This window comes from Leptidea sinapis, chromosome 23, assembly GCF_905404315.1.
Source record: "Leptidea sinapis chromosome 23, ilLepSina1.1, whole genome shotgun sequence".
NCBI classification, from domain to species: domain Eukaryota; kingdom Metazoa; phylum Arthropoda; class Insecta; order Lepidoptera; family Pieridae; genus Leptidea; species Leptidea sinapis.
The window spans coordinates 1,045,580-1,071,529 of NC_066287.1; the positions used below are offsets into that span (position 1 = coordinate 1,045,580).

At 34.2% G+C, this 25,950-nt stretch overlaps 2 protein-coding genes and 1 long non-coding RNA gene across 10 annotated transcripts in view; 1 reads left to right on the plus strand and 2 right to left on the minus strand.

The window, feature by feature from the left end:
* The window catches only part of LOC126971353 (uncharacterized), a 109,037-nt gene that overhangs the window by 43,111 nt on the left and 39,976 nt on the right, over nucleotides 1-25,950 (plus strand). The window contains exons 1-2 of one of the 8 annotated variants that reach the window (XR_007730889.1): nucleotides 6,254-8,553; nucleotides 8,730-10,557. The exons of 4 other annotated variants lie outside the window; for them this stretch is intronic. Coding sequence is in view for 2 of the 4 variants with exons in the window: in XM_050817630.1 (XP_050673587.1) it covers nucleotides 6,366-8,553; nucleotides 8,730-9,136 (2,595 nt within the window). In the remaining 2 variants the exon portion in view is untranslated. 3 more of the 8 variants (XM_050817630.1, XM_050817638.1, XM_050817639.1) reach the window with 3 other exon arrangements.
* The window catches only part of LOC126971467 (nascent polypeptide-associated complex subunit alpha), a 115,545-nt gene that overhangs the window by 31,921 nt on the left and 57,674 nt on the right, over nucleotides 1-25,950 (minus strand). The window lies entirely within an intron of this gene.
* Nucleotides 12,252-17,867, minus strand: LOC126971495 (uncharacterized). The gene is made up of 2 exons (XR_007730914.1): nucleotides 16,403-17,867; nucleotides 12,252-13,017 (listed from the first exon to the last, which is right to left on the minus strand). It is a non-coding gene; the product is annotated as an uncharacterized LOC126971495 (long non-coding RNA).

Genomic DNA, 25,950 nt, shown 5'->3' on the forward strand with positions numbered 1-25,950 from the left:
ACGATGCTGATGCATTTTGTTTTATATGTGGTCAATTTATTAAAGTTCGAGACGTAAAATATGAACTAAAGACATCTCACGTTCTCTATGAAGCCTATGAAGCATATTTTGACTGTCCTGTACGGAATCAAGATAAGCCATGGGCTCCACATGTTGCTTGTAGTTATTGTAAAAAGTGTTTGGAAGGTAAGCAATTTTTATTTAATTAAGCGATGAATCCAAAATAATAGACATATTAATTTTTATTTTTATATTTTTAGGTTGGTATCGAGGTGAGAAAAGGTCTATGAAATTTGTAATACCAAGGATTTGGCGAGAACCAAAAGACCATATTACTGACTGCTACTTTTGTATGGTGAATCCGAGTAAAAGACGTAGAGGTAAAAATGCAAAACCTATTGAATATCCTGACCTCGAATCTTCTTCTGCTCCAATTGCTCACGACCTGACACGACCAGTACCTGAGCCACCAAAAAAATTATCGCAGAAAAGTGGCTCATCTTTTAGTTCTTATAAAAGTAATTCCGATAAGGAGTTTTTGCCTACACCTGAACAACCAAAACACTATCTCATTACTTCAGAAGATTTTAACGATCTAATTAGAGATTTAAATTTGCCAAAAAATAAAGCAGAGCTTCTAGGCTCTCGGTTAAAACAGTGGAATTTGCTTGATGATGTTAAGATCACGGATCAGCGGACTAGGCATGAAATGTTTGCAACGTTTTTCTCGAAGGAAGATGGACTTTGTTTTTGTAATGACATTAAAGGTATGTTTGAAGCAATTGGCATGCCCTGTGTCCCTAGCGAATGGCGTTTATTCATTGACAGCTCTACAAAAAGTTTAAAAGCAGTTCTATTGCACAACGGAAATAAATTTCCGTCTCTTCCAATTGCTCACTCAGTACATCTTAAAGAAAATTATGAAAGTGTCAAAATTTTGCTTGAATCTGTAAAGTATCGTGAGTATAACTGGGAGCTGATTGGAGATTTTAAAATGGTGGGATTTTTAATGGGGCTACAGGGTGGATATACAAAGTATCCGTGTTATTTGTGCTTGTGGGATAGCAGAGCGGATTCTAAACACTATATACGCCTACAAAATTTATGTATTCGCTTCATTTTTAACCTACGTAAATACGATCATGTCTCCTCCTACCGAAAAAAACTTAACTGGCTTCCTATACGTCTACGTCGCAATTCCCACATTCTACACCTTCTTTACTCCATAATTTTTCACCAAAACACTCCTCTTTACCTTAAAGACAGATTTGAGCTACTAGGGTCTCAGCATGAGCTTTCGTTGCGCTCTGCTGCGAAACAAATACTAAATGTTCCTTTCCATAAATCTGATAGCTATCACTCTTCTTTCACCATTAATGCCATCACTCTTTGGAATCAACTGCCGCTTACTATCCGTCAAGCACAATCATTAGCATCCTTTAAAAATCAACTAAAAAAACACTATCTGTCCTCTATTTGATAGAATCTATCTGTATGTATCCACCAACATAATTCAACAATTCTGAAATGTTAATTATTGTTCCTACTTTTTACATATTTTACTTTCTTATAAATTTATCTATATTTTAGTATAGTATATATTATTTGTGTTTATATTTTTGACACTTCTTACCGTTTTAATGTACTGCCTTTCTCTTTTATTGTATTACAAATGGTTGCCTGGAAGAGATCACTATATAGTGATAAGGCCGCCATTTGCACCATATCATGTAATTATGTATGTTAGTAATTAAGTTATATTTTGTTAATGTGGTGTCAAAAAAGTGTAATAAATAAATAAATAAATAAATAAATATATTCAACGGTCATGGCCTGTAAGAACAGAATTGTGTGTCGGAAAACAGAACGTCAAATTTGAGCCGATTGTTGAAGCGGAAAAAGTGTTAATGCCGCCTTTTCACATTAAGTTAGGGTTGATGAAACAATTTGTTAAAAAACTGGATGAAACTTCAGAAGCTTTTGGATACTTAAAAAAAAAATTCCGAAGTTATCGGAAGCAAAGGTTAAAGCTGGGGTTTTTGTTGGTCCGCAAATAAGACAGATTTTCGCCGATGGAAAATTTCCAACGTTGCTGAATCGTACTCAAAAAGCAAGTTGGAACAGTTTTAAAGCAGTAATTTCTGGATTTTTAGGAAATAATAAAGCTGAAAACTACGAAAAGTTGGTTGAGGATATGCTTACAAATTTTAAGGCCATGGGCTGCAGGATGTCATTAAAAGTACATATGCTGCATGCTCATTTGGATAAATTTAAAAACAATATTCCGAAGAGCAAGGTGAACGTTTCCATCAAGACATCATGAATTTTGAACAACGCTATCAAGGCCAATACAATGAAAACATGATGGGCGACTATATTTGGGGTTTATTGAGAGAAAGTAGCTATGAACATAAGAGAAAAAGTAAAAGTGTGCACTTTTAAGTTATTTTCCACTTTTCTGTAAGCTAATTTGATAGTAAAACTTAATAAAAATAATAAACATTTTTATTTCAATAGTTTTATTTCCAATCAAAAATTAAAATCCGAGATTTTTAAAAATTTCGTTCAATCAGTCTTCTAAGCACAAAAGCAAAGTTTTTCATGCCATATATTTTTTTTCCGTCTAATTACGACCTAAACTACCGAAATTTAATGCTTTGCAATCAAAGTCAAATTTCATGTTGACCCGTGTTATTACCCTGGATGGATTACATTCTGGCGATAAAGTATAATCCGGCTTTGTCTGAAAGCGAACAGTTGCTTAAAACGTACCTAGTGGATTTCGGATATCTGCGTTTTTTACAAGATTATAGCCGCCATCTTCAATCTATCAATGAGTGCACGTTCCATACAATCGCTTTTTCCTGGTAGGCTGGTAGTTTTATGAAAACATGTAAATCTATAATTTTTTATCGAAGGTCTAATACGAAATCACTAAGTATAATGAATAATAAGTTGTTATTTACCTACGTATGGAATGATAATTCTATGTCTTTTACAACTCCTTTTGTTTTTCTCTGATCAACAAAATACAGCTACACATGACATATTTTCACTTTTTCAATAGATATTTAATAAAACCAATCAATTCTACGAATATTATACTTAATTTAAGCAAATTCAAATCGCAATGTTTTGACCGACTCGGTAATACCCTAGCTGACACAATTTACACGTACAGTGCGACGTTGCCAACTTATATCATCTATCCTTATTATTCATGCAAAAGGTTCCGAGAAATGGACAAAGATGACAATACACATAGTGTAGGAGTGGCAACAATTCAAAGCAAGCCATAGCTCCGTCCAGTGTAATGATTGGTCTGAGGGTAATGGGATAAAATTTTGTGTCTTAAAACAAAGATTGACTTGAAATTTTATGTATTAACTAGCTGACCCAGCAAACGTTGTATTGCCATATAAAGTAATAAAATAAATTAAATATTTTAGGGTATAAAAATACATGACGACCAATTCTCAGACCTACCAAATATATCGTACTACAATAATCATTATATATACAATATTCTTATGTCTCAAGTAGACGAGCGCAATTGTTGTGCTGCTCAGTATTTTTGTGTTTTTCGAGAATCCTGAGCGGCACTGCATTGTCATGGGTAGGGCGTATCAATTACCATCAGCTGCTCGTCCTGCTCGTGTCGTCCCTTATTTTCATAAAAAAAAATCATTATATTCGATTGCTATATTGCGTGTCTGTGGATGGATTAGAATAATATTGAAATCGCGATACATAAGTGTTGATCGTAGATGGGGGAAAATTTGAAGTTGTATGTATTTTTATAGGCTTTATATGAGTTTCACCTGTATTTTTGTATGTTTGTAACCGACTTCTTTGGGCGCGATTTTGACCCACTTTAAACGGCTAGATTTCTATATAAAATAAGATATATAAAAAAGGCTGTAAAATATACGTGTCAAGACACTGGAGGCTTTTATTTGGCAGCGTAGTACACGTGCCGGCGGAATCTCTTTGACGGTCGTGGGCGGTGCTATTCAAAGGAAAGGTCGAATTTCGCACAGCGTAGGGTAAGGACATCTTCTATTGATAATAAGCTTTCTTTAAATGGAGCTGTAATCAATAAACAATAAGTTGTTTAAGTTTATTTTAAAATTGTTCTGTAATGATTATTGTAAAAATACTACACCCTAGGTATTTAAAACTAAACAGCTTCATAATTTTGTTTTGATAAATCATGAAGTAGTTTAGAGATAATTATTGTGAATAAAGAAGAACTAAACAATAACATTTTATTACTTACTTGTAATTTGAAAGCAACCTATCAAAAATCGTACCAACTTACTTGTTCGCTGCACAGGTTATCACTCAGTGGTTTCGTAAGTATTGAACTTACAAAAATAAACTATTTTTTTTAGAAAGCTTAGATATCCATTCATTTATTGTTAAAAATATTAATAAATTCAAATAACACCAAAATACTAGTTTTTAATGGGGATTGGGGGACATCTTCCGGGTTGTGTGTCCGATGTGTCGGAGAGTCGATGAATCCAAGTGGGGGCCTTACGCACGCGAATTTTTTAAGAGATTGACTCTATTTATTAATTTAACTCTCTTAAAGTTGTAGTGAAATGTTTAAATCAATTTTCATTTATTCGCTAATTGTTAAGAGCTTGTTTATGAGAAGAGAAGTAACAGCCGATTTGGGGCTTGTGTGCTACGTTGTCGCTCCACGGGGTCAAAGTACGTTGTCTAAGCAGTTTTCTTTTTTTCTAATTAAATTTTGATATTTAGTTAGTTTCTTTGAAAATTTCACTTTTATAATTTAGGGATTTTAATTTAATAATTATGATTACTAGTCTATATAATTATTTAACATGGCAACAAAAAAGGTAATATTATTATTATTATTATTATTACTATAACTATTACTTTTTAATCATTTGTTTTACGGACCTGGGTTAAGCACTTTTGTGATTGAATGATTAGTATTAAATGAGCCTTACTCGCAACCGACCGGTTTTTTAAATTGATTATTAAGAAACATGCAAAAGGTTTCCCTTCTCTCTCTCTGACAATATGTTTAAAAATCATCGGTTGGTAACTACAACTACGGTATGTTGGGTATACGAAATATGTACAAAAAAAATAGTTTTTTAAAAATAAATAGTTCTGTTAAAGGAATTTCGTCATCATCGAAGACGATCCCATAAAACTTTGTATTTAGACACTTGATACGAAGTAATTTATAAGTATTTGATCGAGCATTTTTGAAATTTTGACCTACATGGGGATGACATGGGAGGTTGGAGATAACAAGGAAATACTATTAGAGAGACTGTCCACATTGACAAGGGATATCCGCTGTATCGTAGAAAAGCGCCAGCAGTGGAAAGGGCAGTTTCTATGCGTATTATTTGCAAAATATCCCAAGAAATAAAAAATAGAAATAAAAAAACTGACCTAAGTAACTATTCCACGCGGACGAAGTCGCGGGTAAAAGCTAGTTGTAAATAAATAAAGGTAGTTTGACACTCGCGCATTGTTGCTGATACATTTGAAATTTTTTTGGATTTCCTAATCCATATATATATATCCTGTTAACTCCTGTTATTTTGCGGAAATCCTATGCTATGAGTTTTTCTTGAGAGTTAATACCGCTAAGTTATGCCTTTCACCAAATAAACACGTGTTCCACCTCAACACTAAGCGTCTTCAGGAGATGTTGACTCGTCGAATTCTGACTCGAGACTAGCGCTTAGGTACACATAAGAAAAACTCATAACCTTTAGATATAATATATCTATATAATTACTTTTTATTTCTTTTACAGGTAATTGGGACAGATATGACGTGCAGAGCTCATTTGAATAAGCTGCACGTATTGTTGACCCAATTTGAAGCTGAACCAAAGCTACTCCTTGGCCAACAGCTAAACAAGTGGTTTCTTATTGGTGAAAAAGTGTTTATAGAACTTTTTCATCTTGGAAAAAGTGTAAATTGGAATTATTCAAATTTTAGATCAGAGCCCAAAGTGAATGATATTGTGTCTAGTTTTACTCAAAACTATAAGTGGATCGAGTGTTTTGTTAGCCAGTACCCGAGAAAACGGATAGATTTAGATTTAATTGGACCCGCAGGAGATATTTGCAAAGTTCGTTCTGGAATAGAAGTTTTGTTGAACATCAATAACCAGTTTGATAGTGTTTTGTGCTTAGGTCGTCTAAGTGAGTTAGGTGAAGTTGAAGAATTTGATAGGTGTCTGAAGTTGTGGATTGAATTTGGTCATCGACCGAGTTTCAAGTCTGGAGGTAGACCTGCGGGCATACATTCAGATCATTGGTGGTGGAATTAAATGATAAAAATTCATATTTGTCAAATAATTCAAAATGGACGTAACTGCAGATAACTGGATGTCCCAAGCTATGAGTAATGTTGATAGATATCTTAATAGAGGTGGTGAAAGTCAGGGTGATAAACCTCAATTACTTAAGGGCACGCAGTTATTGAATACAATAGGAATAGCAATGGGTCTGCCCATTCGAAATCCAGCTGATTGGACGCATGAAGAATTTGTGCAAGCTGAAAATGGCAATCTTTGTTTTTTTGTTGGAACTTCTTTAGAAGCTATTCAAGCTATTGTCGATATGATTATATATTGTTGCGATGGAGATAGCCAGAACTTCATCACAGTTTTGCCCGTTGAGCTGTATTTCCAAGATAAACTATACGAATTGCCAATATTTAGAGTTTCACGCTATAAAGACTCGCATAGATATTATGTCGACAATGCAGGACGATATTATAAAAGTTTCGGTGACTGGTACAGTAACAACAAGCTGCCACCAGGATTGATGCTGTATCCATATCGATTGGTATTGTCAGCAAAATCAAATGGCCGTGCCAACTGTTACTATGCCAAAACTCCATCCGATAGAGCTGATTCAAAAACAGCAAGAGCAGTAGATACTACAACTGCTGTCGTAGGAATTGGTTCAAGTGTGGGATTACTGTTTGCTTCGGGCGGCTTAGCAGCTCCATTAGTAATAGCAGGTGTTGCTAGCGCCGCTTGGGGGACAGGCAGAGTCTCCTATCAGCTTGTGGATAGAGCATCACACGGAGAAAAAATAAATCCTTTTACGGATTCACAGTCACGAATGCTTTGGCTTGGCGTGGCTGCAAATATAGCAAGCTTTGGTGCAATGGGGGCAACAATGCGACTATCGTCAATGGCAGCGCGTGCTAAAGACATATCAAGCACGTTTAGACTAGTGACTAACATTGCGAACGGGACAAACCTTACGCTTAGTACAGCAGCAATCTTAAACACTACCATCCATATGATCCTTCATAAGGATGAATTGACTAAAATGGATGTACTTTTACATTTGGCATCGGTTGCGTTTTGGACCAAAGGGGTGTTTTCATATAAAACATCAGGTACCATAATAGGGGACGCACAAAATCAAGTTTTTAATCAAATATATGAGAAGATCCCACCAGAACAACGCAAAGAGTTAGCTCAAGTTCGAGAAGTCGTTCAAAATGACGTCAGCTTATTACGACAATATTACTCTGCATCTCAATCTAATGTATCAATACAAGAATTTTCAAACTTTTTGGTCGAAGCGATGCATTACGGTGACTCATTACAGTCCTTGAGCCCTGAACAAATAGAAGCATTTGCAAGCTTGCGCGGTTATTTAAGAGATGATTTAAATTTAATTTCTGGTTTGCAACGATATTCCGAAGAGCATAATCTGAATAGGCAAGACACGTTGAACCAAATACTAAATATGTGGAGAGAGAATATCAGTAGTAGAAATGTACAACAGAGTGATATAACACTGTCAGCTGGAACAATAATAATGGGCAGGGCTCCGCCGATTGACATTCAACGCATGCCTGAATTATCAGCACCCATGATTCGATTTGTCGGACAGCATTTGAGTCAAATTGATACTTCTTCAACAAGTCAGTGGTCGATTTCTCGCTTATTGACCCTACAGGGCCATGGCTTGTTTACTCTTTGTCCGATAACGGGTATCGCTCCGACGGGACATTCTGTAGTAATATTAAATAATCATCTACACATTAGCATCTATACACTGAGTACTTTACCGGCAGCGGATTGTCAGACTATTTTCCGAAGAATCGGAGAGTTGCGGAACTGTAATAGCAGTGAAGATATACCAAAGGATATTTTAAATTTGTGTGTACGAGATAATCGATGGCGCTTTGAGGTACACAGAAATGAAATGGTTCAGTGGATGAATGGATGTGTGAACGATCCATCCCTTGCAAATCTTACCAGAATTGTCAATAGCAACTTGCTGCCACATGAGAAAGATCGATTGTATACATTCAAAGCCGAGTGTACTTTGGTTAAAGGAGATATATATATGAATAAAATGATGCAATTCGTGTCCGCAATGGAACCCAGAAATATAAGTGAAATTGTGGCATACAGTGAGTTTGTCATGGTACATGTTGAAAAGACTATACCGGCGGTGGAAAAAGATTTACTTGAAGGTAGAAAGACTTTACCACGAGGCAAAAAGAAAAGCGTTTGGTTTAGTACGTATAATTTTTCATTAAATATCTTAGGAATATATTAACATAATGTAACGGAAACGTAATTGGTTTACAGATTGAAGCACGTTTACAGATTGATATTAAGATATATTTTTATCAATATTATTTAGGTAGGATTGACCATATGACGTGTCTTAATAAATATTTATTATTTACAGGAGAGGAAGCTAGCAAAGAGGTATTCCAAGATGTCGATGCTTTAAAACAAAAACTTGAAGATTTGAAGACGTTAGTTAACAACAATAATATGGTGGGAGTCGAAATTGTAGAGAAAGGCTTATCGGATGATCGATTAGTACAAGCTATACGCAGTAAACAGATTAAATTTGGTGGCAAAATATCAGCTGCTTACCACATTTTCAAGCACGCTACCGACCCGCCTTCTGATTATGTGAATCAGGCCAACAGAACGATGCGATCTCCTTCCAGCACGTATACTATCTCAGTCGGGCAGGAGGGTGACACTAGATTTATATCCTTTTCAGATGAAAATGGCAATTGCTTCGTTTTGGAGAAGGATGGACGCGTTTTGCTGTGTTCATTTAGAGCCACTGGGACAAGTTAAATTTTTTATGCTTTTATTATTCCCTTCTTTTAGTTAGCTACTTGTTTTATATGAATTTAATTAGTTTCACTATGTATGGTTATTGTAACACAATACGACACTATACATTGATATCAGGAACGATATCTTTGTAAAACTGTTAGTGTCGAATTTGTAGGATACAATTATTAATGATATAATGTCGATATAACACTAGGCAAAAAGTATTACAAAATACATGCTCAGGCAGCATTTGTAAAACGTTTTATGTTGCATACCAGCAGTTTTTTAATTCGACATCATAGACTAGCTAGTGGAAGTGGACTTATATACAGGTCCCAGATCGTAACGAAAGCCTGGCATCGGGGAAAAGGTATATGAGTATATTTATTTATTGCACCAACAAAGTATACACTAATTCATGCAATAAATATATATATAGAGTATACGATGAGCCAGTAAAAAATCAGTGTTCTATACAGAGTAGTACTCGAGTACCAACCATTTTATAGAAAAATTAAAAATATACTACCCGCAGTGGATGTTTGGGCATTGTGACTAGAGTTTTGTATTGTTTGTAGGTTTTAATGATGTTACGCCTGGTTGGTTAGCCAAGTTAGTTCATAAAATATACCAAATCTGTTCAAAACAAGCCGGGCTAATTCAACAGGGAGATGTGTAGAACGCTGATTTTTTTGTACTAGCTCATCATAAGAGGAGCTTTCCCCCGATGTCAGGTTATCGTCACATTCTGGGGCATCCTGTATAGATACGGCCATAAAATAGCAATATTTAGTGGTATATTGGTAGTATGCCGTATTTACTCTATAACTTACATTGTTTATAATATTATAACGCCAGGCTTAGCCAAGAATTTGTTTCATGATTCACAGCTAAAATAATTTTGGTTCTGGGTTCTAAAATAATTGCTAATTCTCACTCTGTCTTCTTCTATTGACCTAAGTCAGAATGAGAAAAAACACTCCTAAGCGGCTGTTTAAAGCTAGCGGACCATTATGAACAAGGGGGTTAGTTTCATACAATCCTAAATTAAAAAGAGCAAGACGCAGATTATGCATAAAGCGCGTTATTGATTAAAAATATATAATCTAACTAGTTGTATTGCCATATAAAGTAATAAAAAAAATAGTTAAAATTTTTGGGGTATAAAAAATAGATAACGATCGATTCTTAAACCTACCAAATATATCATAGATACATAAAATTTATCGTACTACAATTATTGCATTCGATTGCCATCTTGCAAACCCATTGCGGATCTGTGCATGGAATAGAATAATATAAAAATCGCGATATAAAATAGTTGTAGATCGTAGAAGGGCGAAAATTCGAAGTTGTACGTATTTTTCAATGCTGAATCATAATAAAATAAATATATTTAGGGGTGGGTCACCCTTATCATTTAGGGGTATGTAAAATAGGTGTGGCCGATTCTCAGACCTCCCCATACATAATTCTTGATGTTAAGAAATATTTTTGAAAATTCATGAAAAACAGTATTTATTTAAGAAAAAAAAGGGCGGGAAACTTAAGATCGGTCGCACGTAATTTTAATAATTTTTCATTTTATTTTTAAATTTCATGTAAATATTTAGGTATTTTGATCAGATAAGTTGTAATTTGTATATATTTTAGTAGTTAGTTTTTATTAAAGTGTTAATTTGTGTAAATTTCATCCTATTGGTAAGTCTTCTTCTTCTTCACTTTTATATGATATGATGGTCCCCCCGGATGATCCTGGGGGGACAGCCCCTGATATAGGTCATGTAGTGACAATATCTAATAATGACGAAGGTAGCACGATGGATACAGATGGTTCTGTGTCTCAGACATCTAGTGGCCGTAAAAGAGTGTCAGCTCGACCCAGAATATGCAGACACTGTAATAAAAGACGACGAAAACACCGTGGTGATAAAAAGGATATTAAGGAAAGTGATTGCAAATGTGTAGACATTAGTGACAAACAAATTCTTTCCAAAGTCGATTCCTGCAAATATTCTTCTATAGTAGTAGAGACCATACAAAAAAATAACACAGACACTCCACAACAGCCACAGCCCCCTGTTGCAAGGCTGTTATATAACTCATTAGATGCTGCTCCTTTTGTTGTACACATTCAGAAACAGTATTCATCTCCCGATGATAATGTTACTTTACATCCAGTTACATTTGGTCGTTTTCTCAAAAGAAATTCTATTAAAAATATTGTGAATGGAAGTTTAAAAAGGATAGGCCGGAATAGGTTATCTATTTCTTTTTCTAAGTACCAAGATGCAAATGACTTTGTTGAAAACAAAAATTTAGAAAATGAAAAATATAAGGCTTTTATTACATCATTTTCTGTGAGTAGAATAGGAATAGTCAGAGGAGTACCAGCTGAGTGGTCTGAAGAGGAAATAAAAGATAATGTTTCTGTTCCTATTGGCTGTGGTCCAATCATAAAAATTAGGAGAATAAAACGAAAGATGATGATTGATGGACAAAACCATCTTAAATGTACTGAGTCTGTGGTATTTACTTTTGATGGACAGTTTTTGCCTAAACGAGTATATATGTGCTACACTTCTCTTACTGTAGACTTGTATATATATCCTACTATTCAATGCTACAATTGTTGTCGGTTTGGTCATGTGAAATCTCAATGCAGATCTAAACCAAGATGTTTTAGATGTGGTCAAGGACATAGTGGTGATAACTGCTCTGTTCAAGATGATTTTATATCTTGTTGTTCATGTAAAGGTTCCCATATTGCAACTGATAAAAAATGTTTAGAATATGAAAGACAAAGAGCTATAAAGGAATCAATGGCTAAAAACTGTATTTCCTATTCAGAAGCTTCAAAGATACATCCATCTGTCTCTCGAATTTCATATGCAGATACATTACTCTCATCACCTAACATCACTCCTAATACTTTTCCAACCCAGCATCAACATTCAACACCTAAAACTATAAACAATACTTCATATAAAAAAACTGTTTTTGTTAAACCAAAGCCTCCACCTACACTTAGCAAAGGATATGACAAATCTGCTCACCAAGAAATTTTAAGGGATTTTAATATTCCCCAACCCTCTAATGGATGTGCATTAATTAACAAAGAAAATGAAAATCCTTTGGAATCCTCAGTAATTGATTTAATTATTTCTCTTATAAAATCTCTTAGTCAATCGAATGAATTTTCACCGTCCAACACTGCCTTATTAGTTTCTGCAATTACTCAAATTTATAAACCAAATAATGGACAAAGTTCTTCAATGGAATTGTCAAAGCATCACTCCTAAAAAAAGTGATCTTATTTATTTATTAAATAAATATAAACCTTATATCTGTGCTCTTCAAGAGACATGGTTGAAACCAGGATCTTTATTTAAGATTCGTGGTTATTCATGTCTCAGAGAAGATCGTGTGGATGGGCATGGCGGAGTAGCCATGCTTGTGAAACACCCTCTTTCCTTTTCTCCCTTCTCTATTCCTTCTCACAGTAATGATTTTTCTATTATTGCTGCTTTAGTTGAAAATATCTGTTATGTATCTATTTATATACCTCATCCTTCTTCTGCAATCTTAAATGAAATTAAAGATATTATTTCCATTCTTCCGAAGCCTTTTATGATCCTTGGTGATTTTAACTGTCGCCATGAATCCTGGGGTTACTTATCTTCTAATAGTTATGGTAACACATTAATAGATATATTTGATTCAGTGAATTTGTGTATATTAAATGATGGTCGTCCTACACGAAGTTCTCATTCTGACGAGGGCCCAAGTGCTCCAGATTTAACAGTCACTACACCTAATCTTGCTTCTTCTTTGTCCTGGGATCCATTACGATCTACTTTTGGTAGTGATCACTTCCCACTATTATTATCATTTCCAACCTGCAATAATAACAATAAAGTATTACATAAAACTTATTCTCCTCGTTTAAAATATAAGCTTAATGATGTTGATTGGGATTTATATAAAGATCTAATAAAAAACAAAATTGTTACACTTCCAAAAATTAATCCAGGTACAGAATCTCAGTGTGCAGATTCTTTAGCAAGAATCTTTATTGAGGTTGCCAATGAGATATTTCCAAGTAAAAATAGCTAGAGGTGGGCGTTATAACACACAACACATTATATATTACAATATATTTTTACAACAGTATAACACATTATAAAATTTGCCACTAGACTGTTATAATATAAATTATTTTCATAGTGTTATAATTCGTTTGAAATTTAATTACAGCGCCATCTATGCACACCAGCGGAAAGTGGTGCGTTTCTTTAATGAAATTAAAATTATTTAAATTTAATATTTTTAACAGATGGCACCTTTTCTAATTCGCTTTAGTAATTATTGCTTAGTCTTCAAAGTAATGTGAACACTTCGCATATCATAATAAAAGCTATTTTTACTTGCGAGGAACAAATATAAAATTATAACACTGTTGTTTTAGATTGAAAATTATTGTATGCACTCTTATTATTAAATTTCCAACGGGAATCATTTGTTAGAGTTAGAATCATTTGCTAGTTGTGTTTTGAAAATTATTATCATTGTTTTGAATTACAACAACTAGGTATAGTGTGAATAGTAAATTAGTTGAGTTGTTATTATTAGACAATTTTAGTGTAAAAATAAAAGTTTTGTGAATAGTGTAAACTATTATATACGTTTAGTTCATAGTCATTATTCGTCGTTAAGATTGTTCTGTGTAGGTACTTAGACAGGTATAAGTATAAAAATAAAGTAGGTAAGTCATGTCGCGCCAACGCACTGGAACAATTTGGAACTATTTTACCGTAGAAAATAATGCCGAAAAAAAAGCAATGTGCAATTATTGTAAAAAGACTTTGTCGTACAAAAGTACAATAACCAATCTTAAATTACACTTAAAACAAAAACATGTTGTTGTTCACGAAGAGTTCAGTAATGCTGGTAGGAACGCTAATATTGAACGTGGTGAAAGTAACCATGGTGGTGGTGGTACTTTCAGTGGTGGGCATGTAACAGCAGCTTCTGAGACTGACCAGTCGCTTTTAGCTCCAGTCCCCGGACCCTCCACCCAATCAATGGCGATCGACAATCATCACATTGATTTAGCTCCTCTAGGCCCTCCAAAGAAAGTCCAAAAGATGATGTCCACCTATATTCCCCGAAAACTACGTCCTACAGAAAAAGCTCAAATGGACGAGTCCTTGTTAAAAATGATAACCAGGGACTTTCAACCTTTTGATATTGTCAATGATGAAGGATTCAGAGCTTATAGTCGAGCTTTAAATCCGAGCTATGAGATTCCATCTCGTAAAATGCTATCCAATAGATTACTAAGTGCAAAATATGAAGATAAATTGAATAATATTAAACAAATAATAAAAGAATTTTGCCAAAAGATCTGTCTTACCGTGGATTGCGGGTCATCCCGAAGTATGGAAGCGTACATAGCCGTTACCGGACATTTCATACATAGTGAAACATTAGAGTATGTTTCATTTTTGTTGGAGTGTAGTGCTTTAGAAGGCCCGCATACGAGTTCGAATGTAGCTCAGCAGCTGATGAGGATTGCGGACTCCTGGCAGATCAAAGATAAGATAAACTTTTTGGTGACCGACAATGCGTCAAATATGGTAAATGCTGCTAGCATACTAAACTGGTATCATTTTGGATGCTACGTTCATAAGTTAAATTTAATAGTACAAGAAGCTTTGAGCCTACCCAACGTAGCATCCACAATTACTAAGGTACAAAAGACCGTAGCGCATTTTAAAAGGAGTACCCAAGCGAAGGATAAACTTTTGAAATATCAGGTAAATGCCCAAGATGTTACTCAAGGCAATGCGAAAACTGTGAAGATGTCAGTTCCCACCAGATGGAACTCGACGTATCTGATGCTGCAGCGGTTCTCAGATCTACAGGAGGCTTTAAGGGCCACTATTCCGAACCTCAATGCAAATCTGCCTGTTATTCCGATGGAAGAGTGGAGATGCATTGAGGAACTCATTATTGTCCTAAAGCCTTTTTATGAAGCTACGGTCACGATGAGCGCCGACAAATACTTAACAGCAAGCAAAGCTCTTGTAATGACACAGGGTTTGACTTCTGTATATGAGCGACTTTTAAAAAAAGAATTGTTTGCGCCTGTTAAACAAGTGGTGCAAACTCTAAAGGCAGGACTTATTTCTCGATTTAAAGATATTGAACACAATGAAGCCATTGGTTTGTGCACCTATCTAGACCCTAGGTTTAAACAACACGCTTTTAAAAGTCAAGATGCATTGGCAATTTTAAAATGTATCATAATTGAAAAAGCCGCCGAGTTAAATCGAGACGACGACTATGTGGCTAACAACTGCAAGATGGCTGAAGGTAACGAGGACGAAATGTCTATTTGGTCCGATTTTGACCATCAAGCAAAATATGTAAATACACCAAGATTGGCGCATACGAAGGCTGTCGACGAGGTTGAAATGTACTTGAATGAAAATTTAATTCCACGAACAGATTGCCCACTAAAGTGGTGGCGTGAACGCAAAACCGTCTATCCATCCCTGTACTCTCTTTTTATTAAGATATGCAACATACTGGTAACGTCTGTGCCATGCGAAAGAGCTTTTTCGAAAAGTGGATTCGTAATATCAGATCGACGAACAAGTCAACCAAATAATCTTCTTAAATGCCAATGAACAGCTGTAAAGAAAAACTAAAATAAACACATTTTTTAATTTTTGTGAATATTTTCAGTTTTGTCCTGATTGTACCTAATTTATGACAATTTGATAATTAGATAATAGACGCTTTCTAAAAAGCACAACAAAAAATACCATCTACCTAGTACTTAGTGTTAAAGTAATAATTCCTCTTTAAATATGTTATATTATAACACTAAATAACTATTAACTGCAAACCGCAACATCAACAAGTAACAACTATCAGCGTAAATAATTAAGATTAAAATTTATAACATCTAATATATATTACAACAGCTTGCAACAACAGTTAGAAAAATATAACACAACAGTTTAATTCATTGAAAAATTATAACAGTTTAGCACACCTCTAAAAATAGCTCTTTGGGTTTTATTCCTTCTCCTCCTTGGTGGGATAACGAATGTACTGTGGCAGTAAAGAGAAGAAAATATGCTGAAATTACATACTGTCAATGTTCCACTGATGAGAATTTTGAAATTCTTACAAAGAGTATGTCAGAAACTTCAAAATTTCTAAAGAAAAAGAAATTTGATGGCTGGAAAAATTTCTGCTATTCAATATCACCTGATGTCAAACCATCTCTTGTATGGCAAAATATAAGAAGGTTTAGATCTGCATACAAAGATTCATCCCCAAAATCAATCCCTTTTCATTTAGTTAATAGCTTTTTAGATAAATTGGCTCCACCTTTCGTTCCTGAAGACTTAATAATCGGTTACCCTGTAATAAATATAAATAATGATAACTGTTTTGGTTTAAACAGTATATTTTCTCTCACTGAACTAAAAGGTGTATTGTCTCATGTTAAGGATTCTGCTCCTGGACTGGACGGTATTCCGTATTCCTTTATCTCTCATTTAGATGATGATGCTTTATTTTATTATTTATCTCTTATAAATTCTATAGTGACATCTGGTAACATCCCCTCCACGTGGAAACGTCAAGAAATAATTCCCGTACTGAAACCTAATAGGTGTTCTTCAGACCATTCTGCCTATCGCCCAATCGCACTTTCTTCTGTTTTGATGAAAATTACAGAACATCTTATAAAAAATCGTTTAGAATGGTTTGTTGAGCATAACGGTCTATTATGTGAATCCCAATTCGGTTTCAGACGTGGGAAAAGTACTATTGATAGCTTAAGTATATTCATTTCTGATATTCAATTATCATTTTCAAATAATAAATCAGTAATAGCTGCGTTCTTAGATATAAATTGTGCCTATGATAATGTCGTAATAAGTATTTTAAAGAGTAAGCTTTTACAACTTAATATACCTCTGCTATTAACAAATTTTATCATAAACATGCTTTCCGAAAGATACATAATCCTGAAACTAGATGACAGGAAGTCAATTACTCGACTTGTTTCAAAGGGCCTCCCCCAGGGATCAGTACTTAGCCCAATATTGTATAATATTTATACACACGATTTAAAATCATCACTTAATAGTGTAAATGTTCTTCAGTATGCTGATGATCTATTAATTTACTGTCGTGATACTTCTATTGAAAAAGCTAGTTCTTCTATAACACAACCGCTGATAAATTTAAAAACTTGGTTGGACTTAAATGGCCTTGATCTATCACCTGAAAAAAGTACAATAGTTTTATTCACGAGATCAAGAACTCCTCCTCCTATTTCTATATTTTATGAGGGTTATCAGATTCCAGTTAAAGATAATGTTAAGTTTTTGGGAATTGTCTTAGATTCGAAACTAACTGGTATCCCACATTGTGATTACCTAAATGCTAAATGTGAGCGTACTCTTAATATTTTAAGATGTCTGTCAGGTGTTTGGTGGGGTGCGCACCCTTTTTGCATGAAATTGTTATATAATGCTCTTATAAGAAGTATATTAGATTATGGTACATTCTTGCTGGAGCCTGGTAGTGTTAAGGCATTTAAAAAACTAGATCTCATACAGTCCAAAGCTTTACGAGTAGTTTCTGGTGCTATGCGGTCAAGTCCTATCAATGCTCTTCAAGTAGAATGTGGTGATCCTCCACTACATCTATGTCGTCAATATTTAGCAGACAAATTTATGTTCCGATCTTTTCAGTTTCTTAACCACTCTCTTTATAACAAACTTCAGAAACTTTCTCATTATATAGATTCATCTGCATATTGGTCAAATAAAAAACCACCTTGTCTAATCAATAGTTTTAAGAAATTTATCAACATAAAAGCTCCTATTAATCGATCCAATAATTATCCTCTTTTCAGTACTAGCTTTGAAGCATTAATGGTGCTTCCAGAAATTAATTTTAACTCAGATTTAAATAAGCACGATATTAGTACAAATTTTTCGTTTAATCTTCTTAAAAATACTGTTTGGGTTGATTACCATCATATTTACACAGACGCGTCTAAACATTCCTCCTCGGATCCCGTTGGTGTAGGTGTCTATCACGCTCAATTTAAAATATCACAGAAAATTAAACTTCCTCCGGAAACATCGGTGTTTACTGGAGAATGTTATGGTATTTTTAAGGCTATTGAATATATTATTCTATTTAAACTTCCAAAAACAATAATTTTCTCTGATTCAAAAAGTGCCTTACAGTCTCTCAATAGGTTCCCATTTAAATCAAAAAACATTTCTTCTGTTGTCATAGAAATAAGAAATCTATTAAATAAATGCAATCACTTTGGTCTTTCTGTGTTGTTTGTATGGATCCCCAGCCATAGCGACATTCCTGGTAATATAAAAGCAGACCAACTAGCTAATGAAGCCGCGGTCGATGGCGACATTTTCCCTTATAAAGTTTTTTGCCAGGATCTAGGTGCTCTTCCTATAGTTCACCTTCAGGATTGTTGGAATAGACTTTGGACTGAAACTGGTCAATCAAAAGGCAGGAAATATTTTAACCTTCAGCCACTTATTTCATTTAAACCATGGTTTTTCCGTGCCAAATGCAATAAGTTAGTATGTTCTTCTATCATAAGAATGCGTTTGGGTCATGTTTGCACTGCTGTTCATCTTAATAGATTAGGCATTGTATCTACTGACATGTGTGAATGTGAATCCGATAAATGTGATCTAGATCACATTTTCTTTTCATGTTCTCTATACGACCGCTCCTCATTCCTGAATGATCTAATATCTCTTAATGTTCCTTTTCCTACCTGTATATCCTGTCTAATTATGTATCCATGTAAATTTTATAAAATATTGTCATCTTTCATTCTTCAGAATCATATCAAAGTTTAAATATTTGTAATGTTGTGTAAGTAGCAAGTATATATGTATATTTATGAAATTTTTAATATCCGTTTCAATCCTCTTTTACTTATATGATCCTTTCCCGTGTTCCGTATCCTTTTTTAACTTAGTTTCCCAATCTTTTAATTTACGTTATTGGCAAAAAGTAAACGCTATTGCCAAAAGAAGGAAAAAAAAAAAAAAAGTATTTATTTAACGTCTGTCGGGTCAGCTAGTATACTGAACGTAGTGTTTAAATTCTCTTTGTAATGTAGCTTTAAAATTCTCGTGTCACAGTGTTAGTTGCCAAACTCCTCGAATTTTATAAGTATATTCCGTAGGTCCATAGAGCGTAGGTCTGAGCATCTGTTGTAGATTATTTTGGATTTTTTTTTATTGCCTTTTTTTATTAATTTATATGGTAATTAAACGTTTACCGGGTCAGCTAGTATTTACATATTACTTGTAAGGGTAAAAACTTGCATTAATTTTATATGCACGTAAATAGTTAATAATATCTTATATCAGTCTTTAAAGTGGAAAGTAATAAAGAAAGTTCTGTGGAGAAGGCTGAGGCTACCTTTTCATATACATACTAGTTAAGCCTTACCTTTGAACACGCCTTATTTCATTTCTATGTGCGTTTATTTTACTACGTGCCACAATTTTTTTTTTGTAACGGCCAAGGTTATAATTAAGTTTGTTATAACTTTATATTTATATATGCATTAAATATTAGAGTTAATAAACGATCTTTTACTCGACATCCACAATATCTTATCATTTTACTTAGAATGTACGTAATACGTATTATAACATTATATTAGTATGAAATTGCCGTTTTTTGAAAGAAGGAAAGGAATTTAACTAAAAGTAAAATAAAGTAGAGAATTTTTTTATATTTTTTATAGTACTTCTACGCGCAGCTTCTGGATTACTTACAGGTTGTACCTAATTGTAGTTCTTGTAGGGTAAAACAGTTTCTCGTGCTGTATGGGGTCTGGCATTATCATCGAGAAATAATGGTGAAGTTCGATGCATGAGTCGGGGCTGTTTCACTGGTAGTTTTGCTATCACTGATCGAAGTTCGGCAGAGTAGACATCTGCCGTTATTGGTCCCTCCGATCTGGTCAAACAGATCGCAGAAAGCTATAGTGAGATAACACCATGCTGAGACCACCAAACGATTTCTTTGGTAAGTTTTGCTTTCGGACACTGATGCGGCATTTGACCTGGGGTCAGCCATTGCATTTTTCGCTTACGGTTATCGTAAAGAGTCCACTTCATCGCATGTCAGACTTCGATAGATTAGTATGGACAAATCATTTATTTAATATACAAATTAATGACGATTATGAAACCATTAATGTACGCACGGGTAGTAACCGTAATAATAATAAATTCAAAAATAAAAATATATTATTCACTTAAATCAGTTTTTTAATTTTTTACGTGATATCCCTCACTTCTGGGATTAAATATACAAATTTATAATTAGTACATCTTTCCGGTTGTGGCTCCATCTACAGGATCTACTTTACAGTAGATAACCTGCTCAACCCCAATAATGGCATATTAGGAAATTTGTTTGTACAGTTTGTATTTTTTTTGTAAAGCTAAATAGCTTTATAAATTTATTGTTATTATTTAGCTTATCCATAAATTTTGGAACAAATTAAATTTGTATATTTAACCCCAGAAGTAAGCAATATCACGTTTAAAAGAATAGCAAAGTGATTTAATTAAGTGAATAATCTATTTTTATTTTTGAATGAATTATTATTGAGGTTAAGTAGCTCTACCCGTGTTTCCATTCAAGGTCGCCATTGTAGCTGTTTCTTTCTCAGTTTATTGAAGCACAACTGCTAGCTATATGAACCGTCTTTACATAAAACAACCGCTTTTATAGCTTCCATACAATAGATCAAACAGAGTAGATACAACTTCTTTTAAAACACAAATAACATTAGGTATTGTAAAATAGTTCGTAAATACAGCTCAATAAATGTTTTAGTGAATTTATATAACTTCAAATGATTTATATAATAGTTTGTTCATTTAATTTGAACAAACATTACGAAGTAAGAAGATGGCGCTGCAAGCAAGTTTCGAAATACAATTAAGAAAGACTTATTGCATAAAATAATAAAGTTTGATACAAAATAACAATATAAATTCTAATAAAAATTAATTTGAACATATACACATTCAATTAAGTATTTTAACAATAGGTAAATGAAACATCAAACATCTTCAAAACATTCAAACAGTCAAAACAGTGTCTATTAAATTTGTAAATCTTATATATTTCAGATATATCAATAATAATATATTCATTTTAACGATAAACTAAAACATAAATATCAATAGTTGCAAACAATTGACGGTAGGTGGCGATTTGCGCCCATACGGCCATGCTGACTCCAGCGCGTCCCTTGCGCTGTTTTTATGACAATACCAGACGGGGCTTCACCCATATTGGGATCTTAGCCAACACAGAAGGCATCACCCATCGGATCTAGCCAAAACAGAAGGCATCACCCATCCTGGGATCTAGCCAAAAAAAAAGGCAATACCCATCCTGGGATCTAGCCAACGCAAGACCAGGTTTAAGGATACGCATGGTGCCCTGCCAGCGTTTTAGGAAGGTTCTTTGGATAGGAAAAATAAATTTCACGCACACATTAATAATTACAAAAACTTATCACAAATCACAAATTTTCAACACATATTCTATCATATGGAATCTACATAATCCGCAAAGGAAGTTGAAGCACCCTCGGTCTCCTAAGCGCAATCGAAGGCAGCATCCAATAATATGAATCTAAGATGAAACCTTCCTCCACTTGGGGGTGAAAGTGCTTTTAAATAAAACAGCACACATCGCGCCCATGCCAATGCTCCATCCTTTTCCGTATCTGTTGCGCATAACACCAGGCAAAGCGGCAAATTCAGGTGCCACTTTGTAACACCAGGAATCAGCGTCACGCAGTTGGATCCATTGAACATGAAAAAAAACAAAAAAAAAACATTAAAGTTATTTCGTAAAATGCAACGACATTCTTAACGCCATGCGATTCAACATAATTTATAAAAATTGTTTGAGTCTTGATTATTCCATTAATTCACTATCTTTTAACAAATTTTACGGGTTTATCATCAACAGACTAAACTGATCGCTCGTTCGGTCAATCCTGACCGAAATAAGCAACCCTACTGGACAATGATCACATCTGAATAAAATTTTCAATAGGTTGATATGAAAGATATCAACTACATCACTAACACACAGTAACCGCTCAGGGGCAGTCTACCATCGCGTAAGCCTCATCGTGTGTCTTGAGAACTTACTGATACTTCACAGGACATCACACGGCGTCCTAGGCTAATAAAATTATTTAAAAGTATTAATAATTAGAACTGTAACATCAACTTAAAGCTTCCCACATGCTCAGTAGGCATTACGTTTGAGATAGGAATAAATCTTCACTAGATATAACATTCCTTAACGTAACAATAGTCTTGTCGCAAAAGATAATATTAGGCTGTTAAGATCTTAATTCGTAAAAACTTAAATATTTACAACAACTTAATTCTCATGTGTTGTACTGTGATAATGTAGGTGTTGCTATAAGTAATCGTTCAACACTTATCGTCTTGCAGCAAAGTAAACCATACAGATTTAACTTACAAAGGCTAACTCTTTTTAATATTGACGGTACTGTTAAAATTATTTTCACACATGAAAATTTTAATTCAAACCACGAACAATTACGCAAACTTTAATTTGTACGCAATTGAGGGTGGCGAGAAATAATGCAATTCCTCAAACTACTACTAGATACGTAAACTAGATTTTTATGAGCGTTACACCTCTTATGAGCAGTATATTTTCACGAAACCTTTCCTTAAAGGACGGTAACACTTCGTGAAATTCTACACAAAAATTGATAAAAGCTAACTATCATTACGGTATCGTTAGCGGATTACTTTATTCCAATATGAATATTTTAATTTCTTCTTTAAGTTTTCTAAAAAGCAACTCACCTACTCACAGAAAACCAATGAAAAAGAACAAATTCCACACAAATCTATATTGGGATTTACATTGAAAATTATTTTTGAATTATTTAGCTGATCTCTTGTTCGTCATCATCAAAAGCTGTACACAGCGTACCATCATTTTATATCACGAAACTGACCTTCAAAATCGTTCAAGGAATTAAATCACGGAAATAAGAGGGTGTGGAATGCTGCGCTTGTTTTTAACTTCGATCGATTATTTTATTCGATCCGGATTTCAAAACAAATGAGGTTTTTAATGGTCACGAACGTCGTGAGACGATATCACACGGCTTGGTTAACAGTAGCAATGTTATAAAAATAGTTTGTTCATTTAATTTGAACAAACATTACGAAGTAAGAAAATGGCGCTGCAAGCAAATTTCGAAATACAATTAAGAAAGACTTACAGAATAACAATAAGTATTAATTCTAATATAAATTAATTTGAACATTTACACATTCAATTAAGTATTTTAACAATAAATGAAACATCAAACATCTTCAAAACATTCAAATAGCTATTTGTATTTAAATCTTATATATTTGCGATATATCAATAATAATATATTCAGTTTAACGACAAACTAAAACATAAATATCAATAGTTGCAAACAATTGACGGTAGGTGGCGATTTGCGCCCATATATCCTACGTGTATTACTGTGCGGTTGATAGTACTGGATATGCCTTATACACTAGCAATGCAGGTCTCTCTCGGGCAAAAAAAAGTATCGTATATAATATCGCATAAACTAATACATTTGTTGTATTACCGCTTTTCGACAACATTTAATGCCTCGCCTTGCTAGGCGGTTGGGAATACTGACTATCGAAATTACAAGCGGTCATAAAGAAGGCAAATATTCGCTGTAGGCCCAGCATTAGAGAAAAATTATCAGAATGAATTACGATGGGCGCGCACAACGTCACGCAAATTCGACACCCTGGCGTTAGTTAGCCAACCAGACCCTTTGTATCATACTTCAGCTACCAAGACTCTTGTAACTCATAAGTATGTCTACTGAACGTCAACCAATGAACGAGAATTAAATAAATTTCAATATAGGTAGGTACAATTTCAATTATTTATGTACACTATATAAGTACTTACAAGTTTTAAAATAAAAAAATAATTTATCAAATCATATCAATATCAAATAATAAATTAAATTATGCGGTATAATAATAGTTTCAATTATTGTATTTTAAATCCTATTTCTCACAATATTGTTTTTTCTACAAACGTAATAGCACAAGGAATCATTATTTTAAGGATTTTATTTAATTACGCCAAAGAACTTCTTGCGTGAGTTAAGAGTGACAGCCCTACCCAAATAAGCTTTAGGTTACATTAGAGTGGGGAATATTTATTTGTAAGCATTAAAGTAAGTAGCTATATAAGGATTGTAATTAGTTAGTAGATAGATTATTGTTATAATAGACTTGCGATGTAATTTTTTAAATAAATATATTTTTTTAAATAAACCTTGGCTCAACAACTTAATTCGTGCATACATAGGTTAGTACAACACACACTTTTTCTTTTGGTTGGTGATCATGGTAGTTTTCCAATTACAGCACTAAAGCGCATTAAGGTACGGACAGACGCGCTCAAAAAAAGCGTGCTTTTAAGTATACTTAAAGTTAGCATGCTCATGCAACTGTTCACATTTGCCAGCAATAAGCATACTCAAAGCAAACGTACCGGACAAACGTGCTGCTATTTGGCACCAGGCTCTTGGACAAAATGGATATATAAAATAATCATAGTCGCCGGCCTCGGATCGAGATCAAATCGATAATAGCATGCTAATAAGCAAATCTGTTCAGATGCGCTCGGAGCACGCCCCCTTCTACCCGCGCCTCAGGTAGCATGCTGGAAAATCAAACGTCGGTTGATTTTTAAGCACGCTCTAAATAAGTATGCTCAATACAGTACACACGTGCTACTAATGAACACATGCTCAATAAAAGCATGCTTTCGTGCTAGTAATGAGCACGTCTGTCCGTACCTTTAAGCGGCATAATGCTCAACGTTGAATGTTTCAACTACAGCAGCGCTTTGCTCAATCGAGCACAGTCAGAAAATTAACAAGTGTTTTTTCTTTATGTTGGCTTTTGTAGAAATTTTATTTTTAATACAATTATGGCTAGTAATATTGTTTATTGTTAAAACATTTTTAAAGCTTTCAACATTGACCATTTTTTTTAATATTTAATGTGAATTCAATTTAATTTTAGAATTCGAAACTATGATTAAATTTTATTTTACAGAAATATAGATACTTTTGCCAACATTGCAATGGCGTGAGCGAAGCAGACAGTAAAGATTTTCGTGGAAGTTAACATTTTATCAAAATGAAGAAGACAACATCTTATTTTATTATTATGTTGCTAGATCTTTGAACATTTTTTTTTCAACACTGATTAAGCGCACTCTGCTGGTGCATTTGAAAACTAATTCACGTTCCAATTAGGCATCAGCACAATTCTGCATTGTGCCGATCTGAGTCGCATTATGCTCTGTAATAGGAAAACTACCATTAACTGGAAATTAGATAAAGGATTTTTTTTTACGAAAATAAGGGACGAGACGAGCAGGACGTTCAGCTGGTGATACTTGATACGCCCTACTATTACAATGTAGTGCCACTCCGGATTCTTGAAAAACCCGAAAATTCTGAGCGACCAAAAACTGCGCTCGTCACATTGAGACATAAGATGCTAATTTCACTTTCAACGGCGCACATCAGCAGACCGAAACACAGTAATACTTACACATTACTGCTTCACAACAGAAATAGGCGACGAGGATGCGGGTTATCCATTCTGGACAACAAA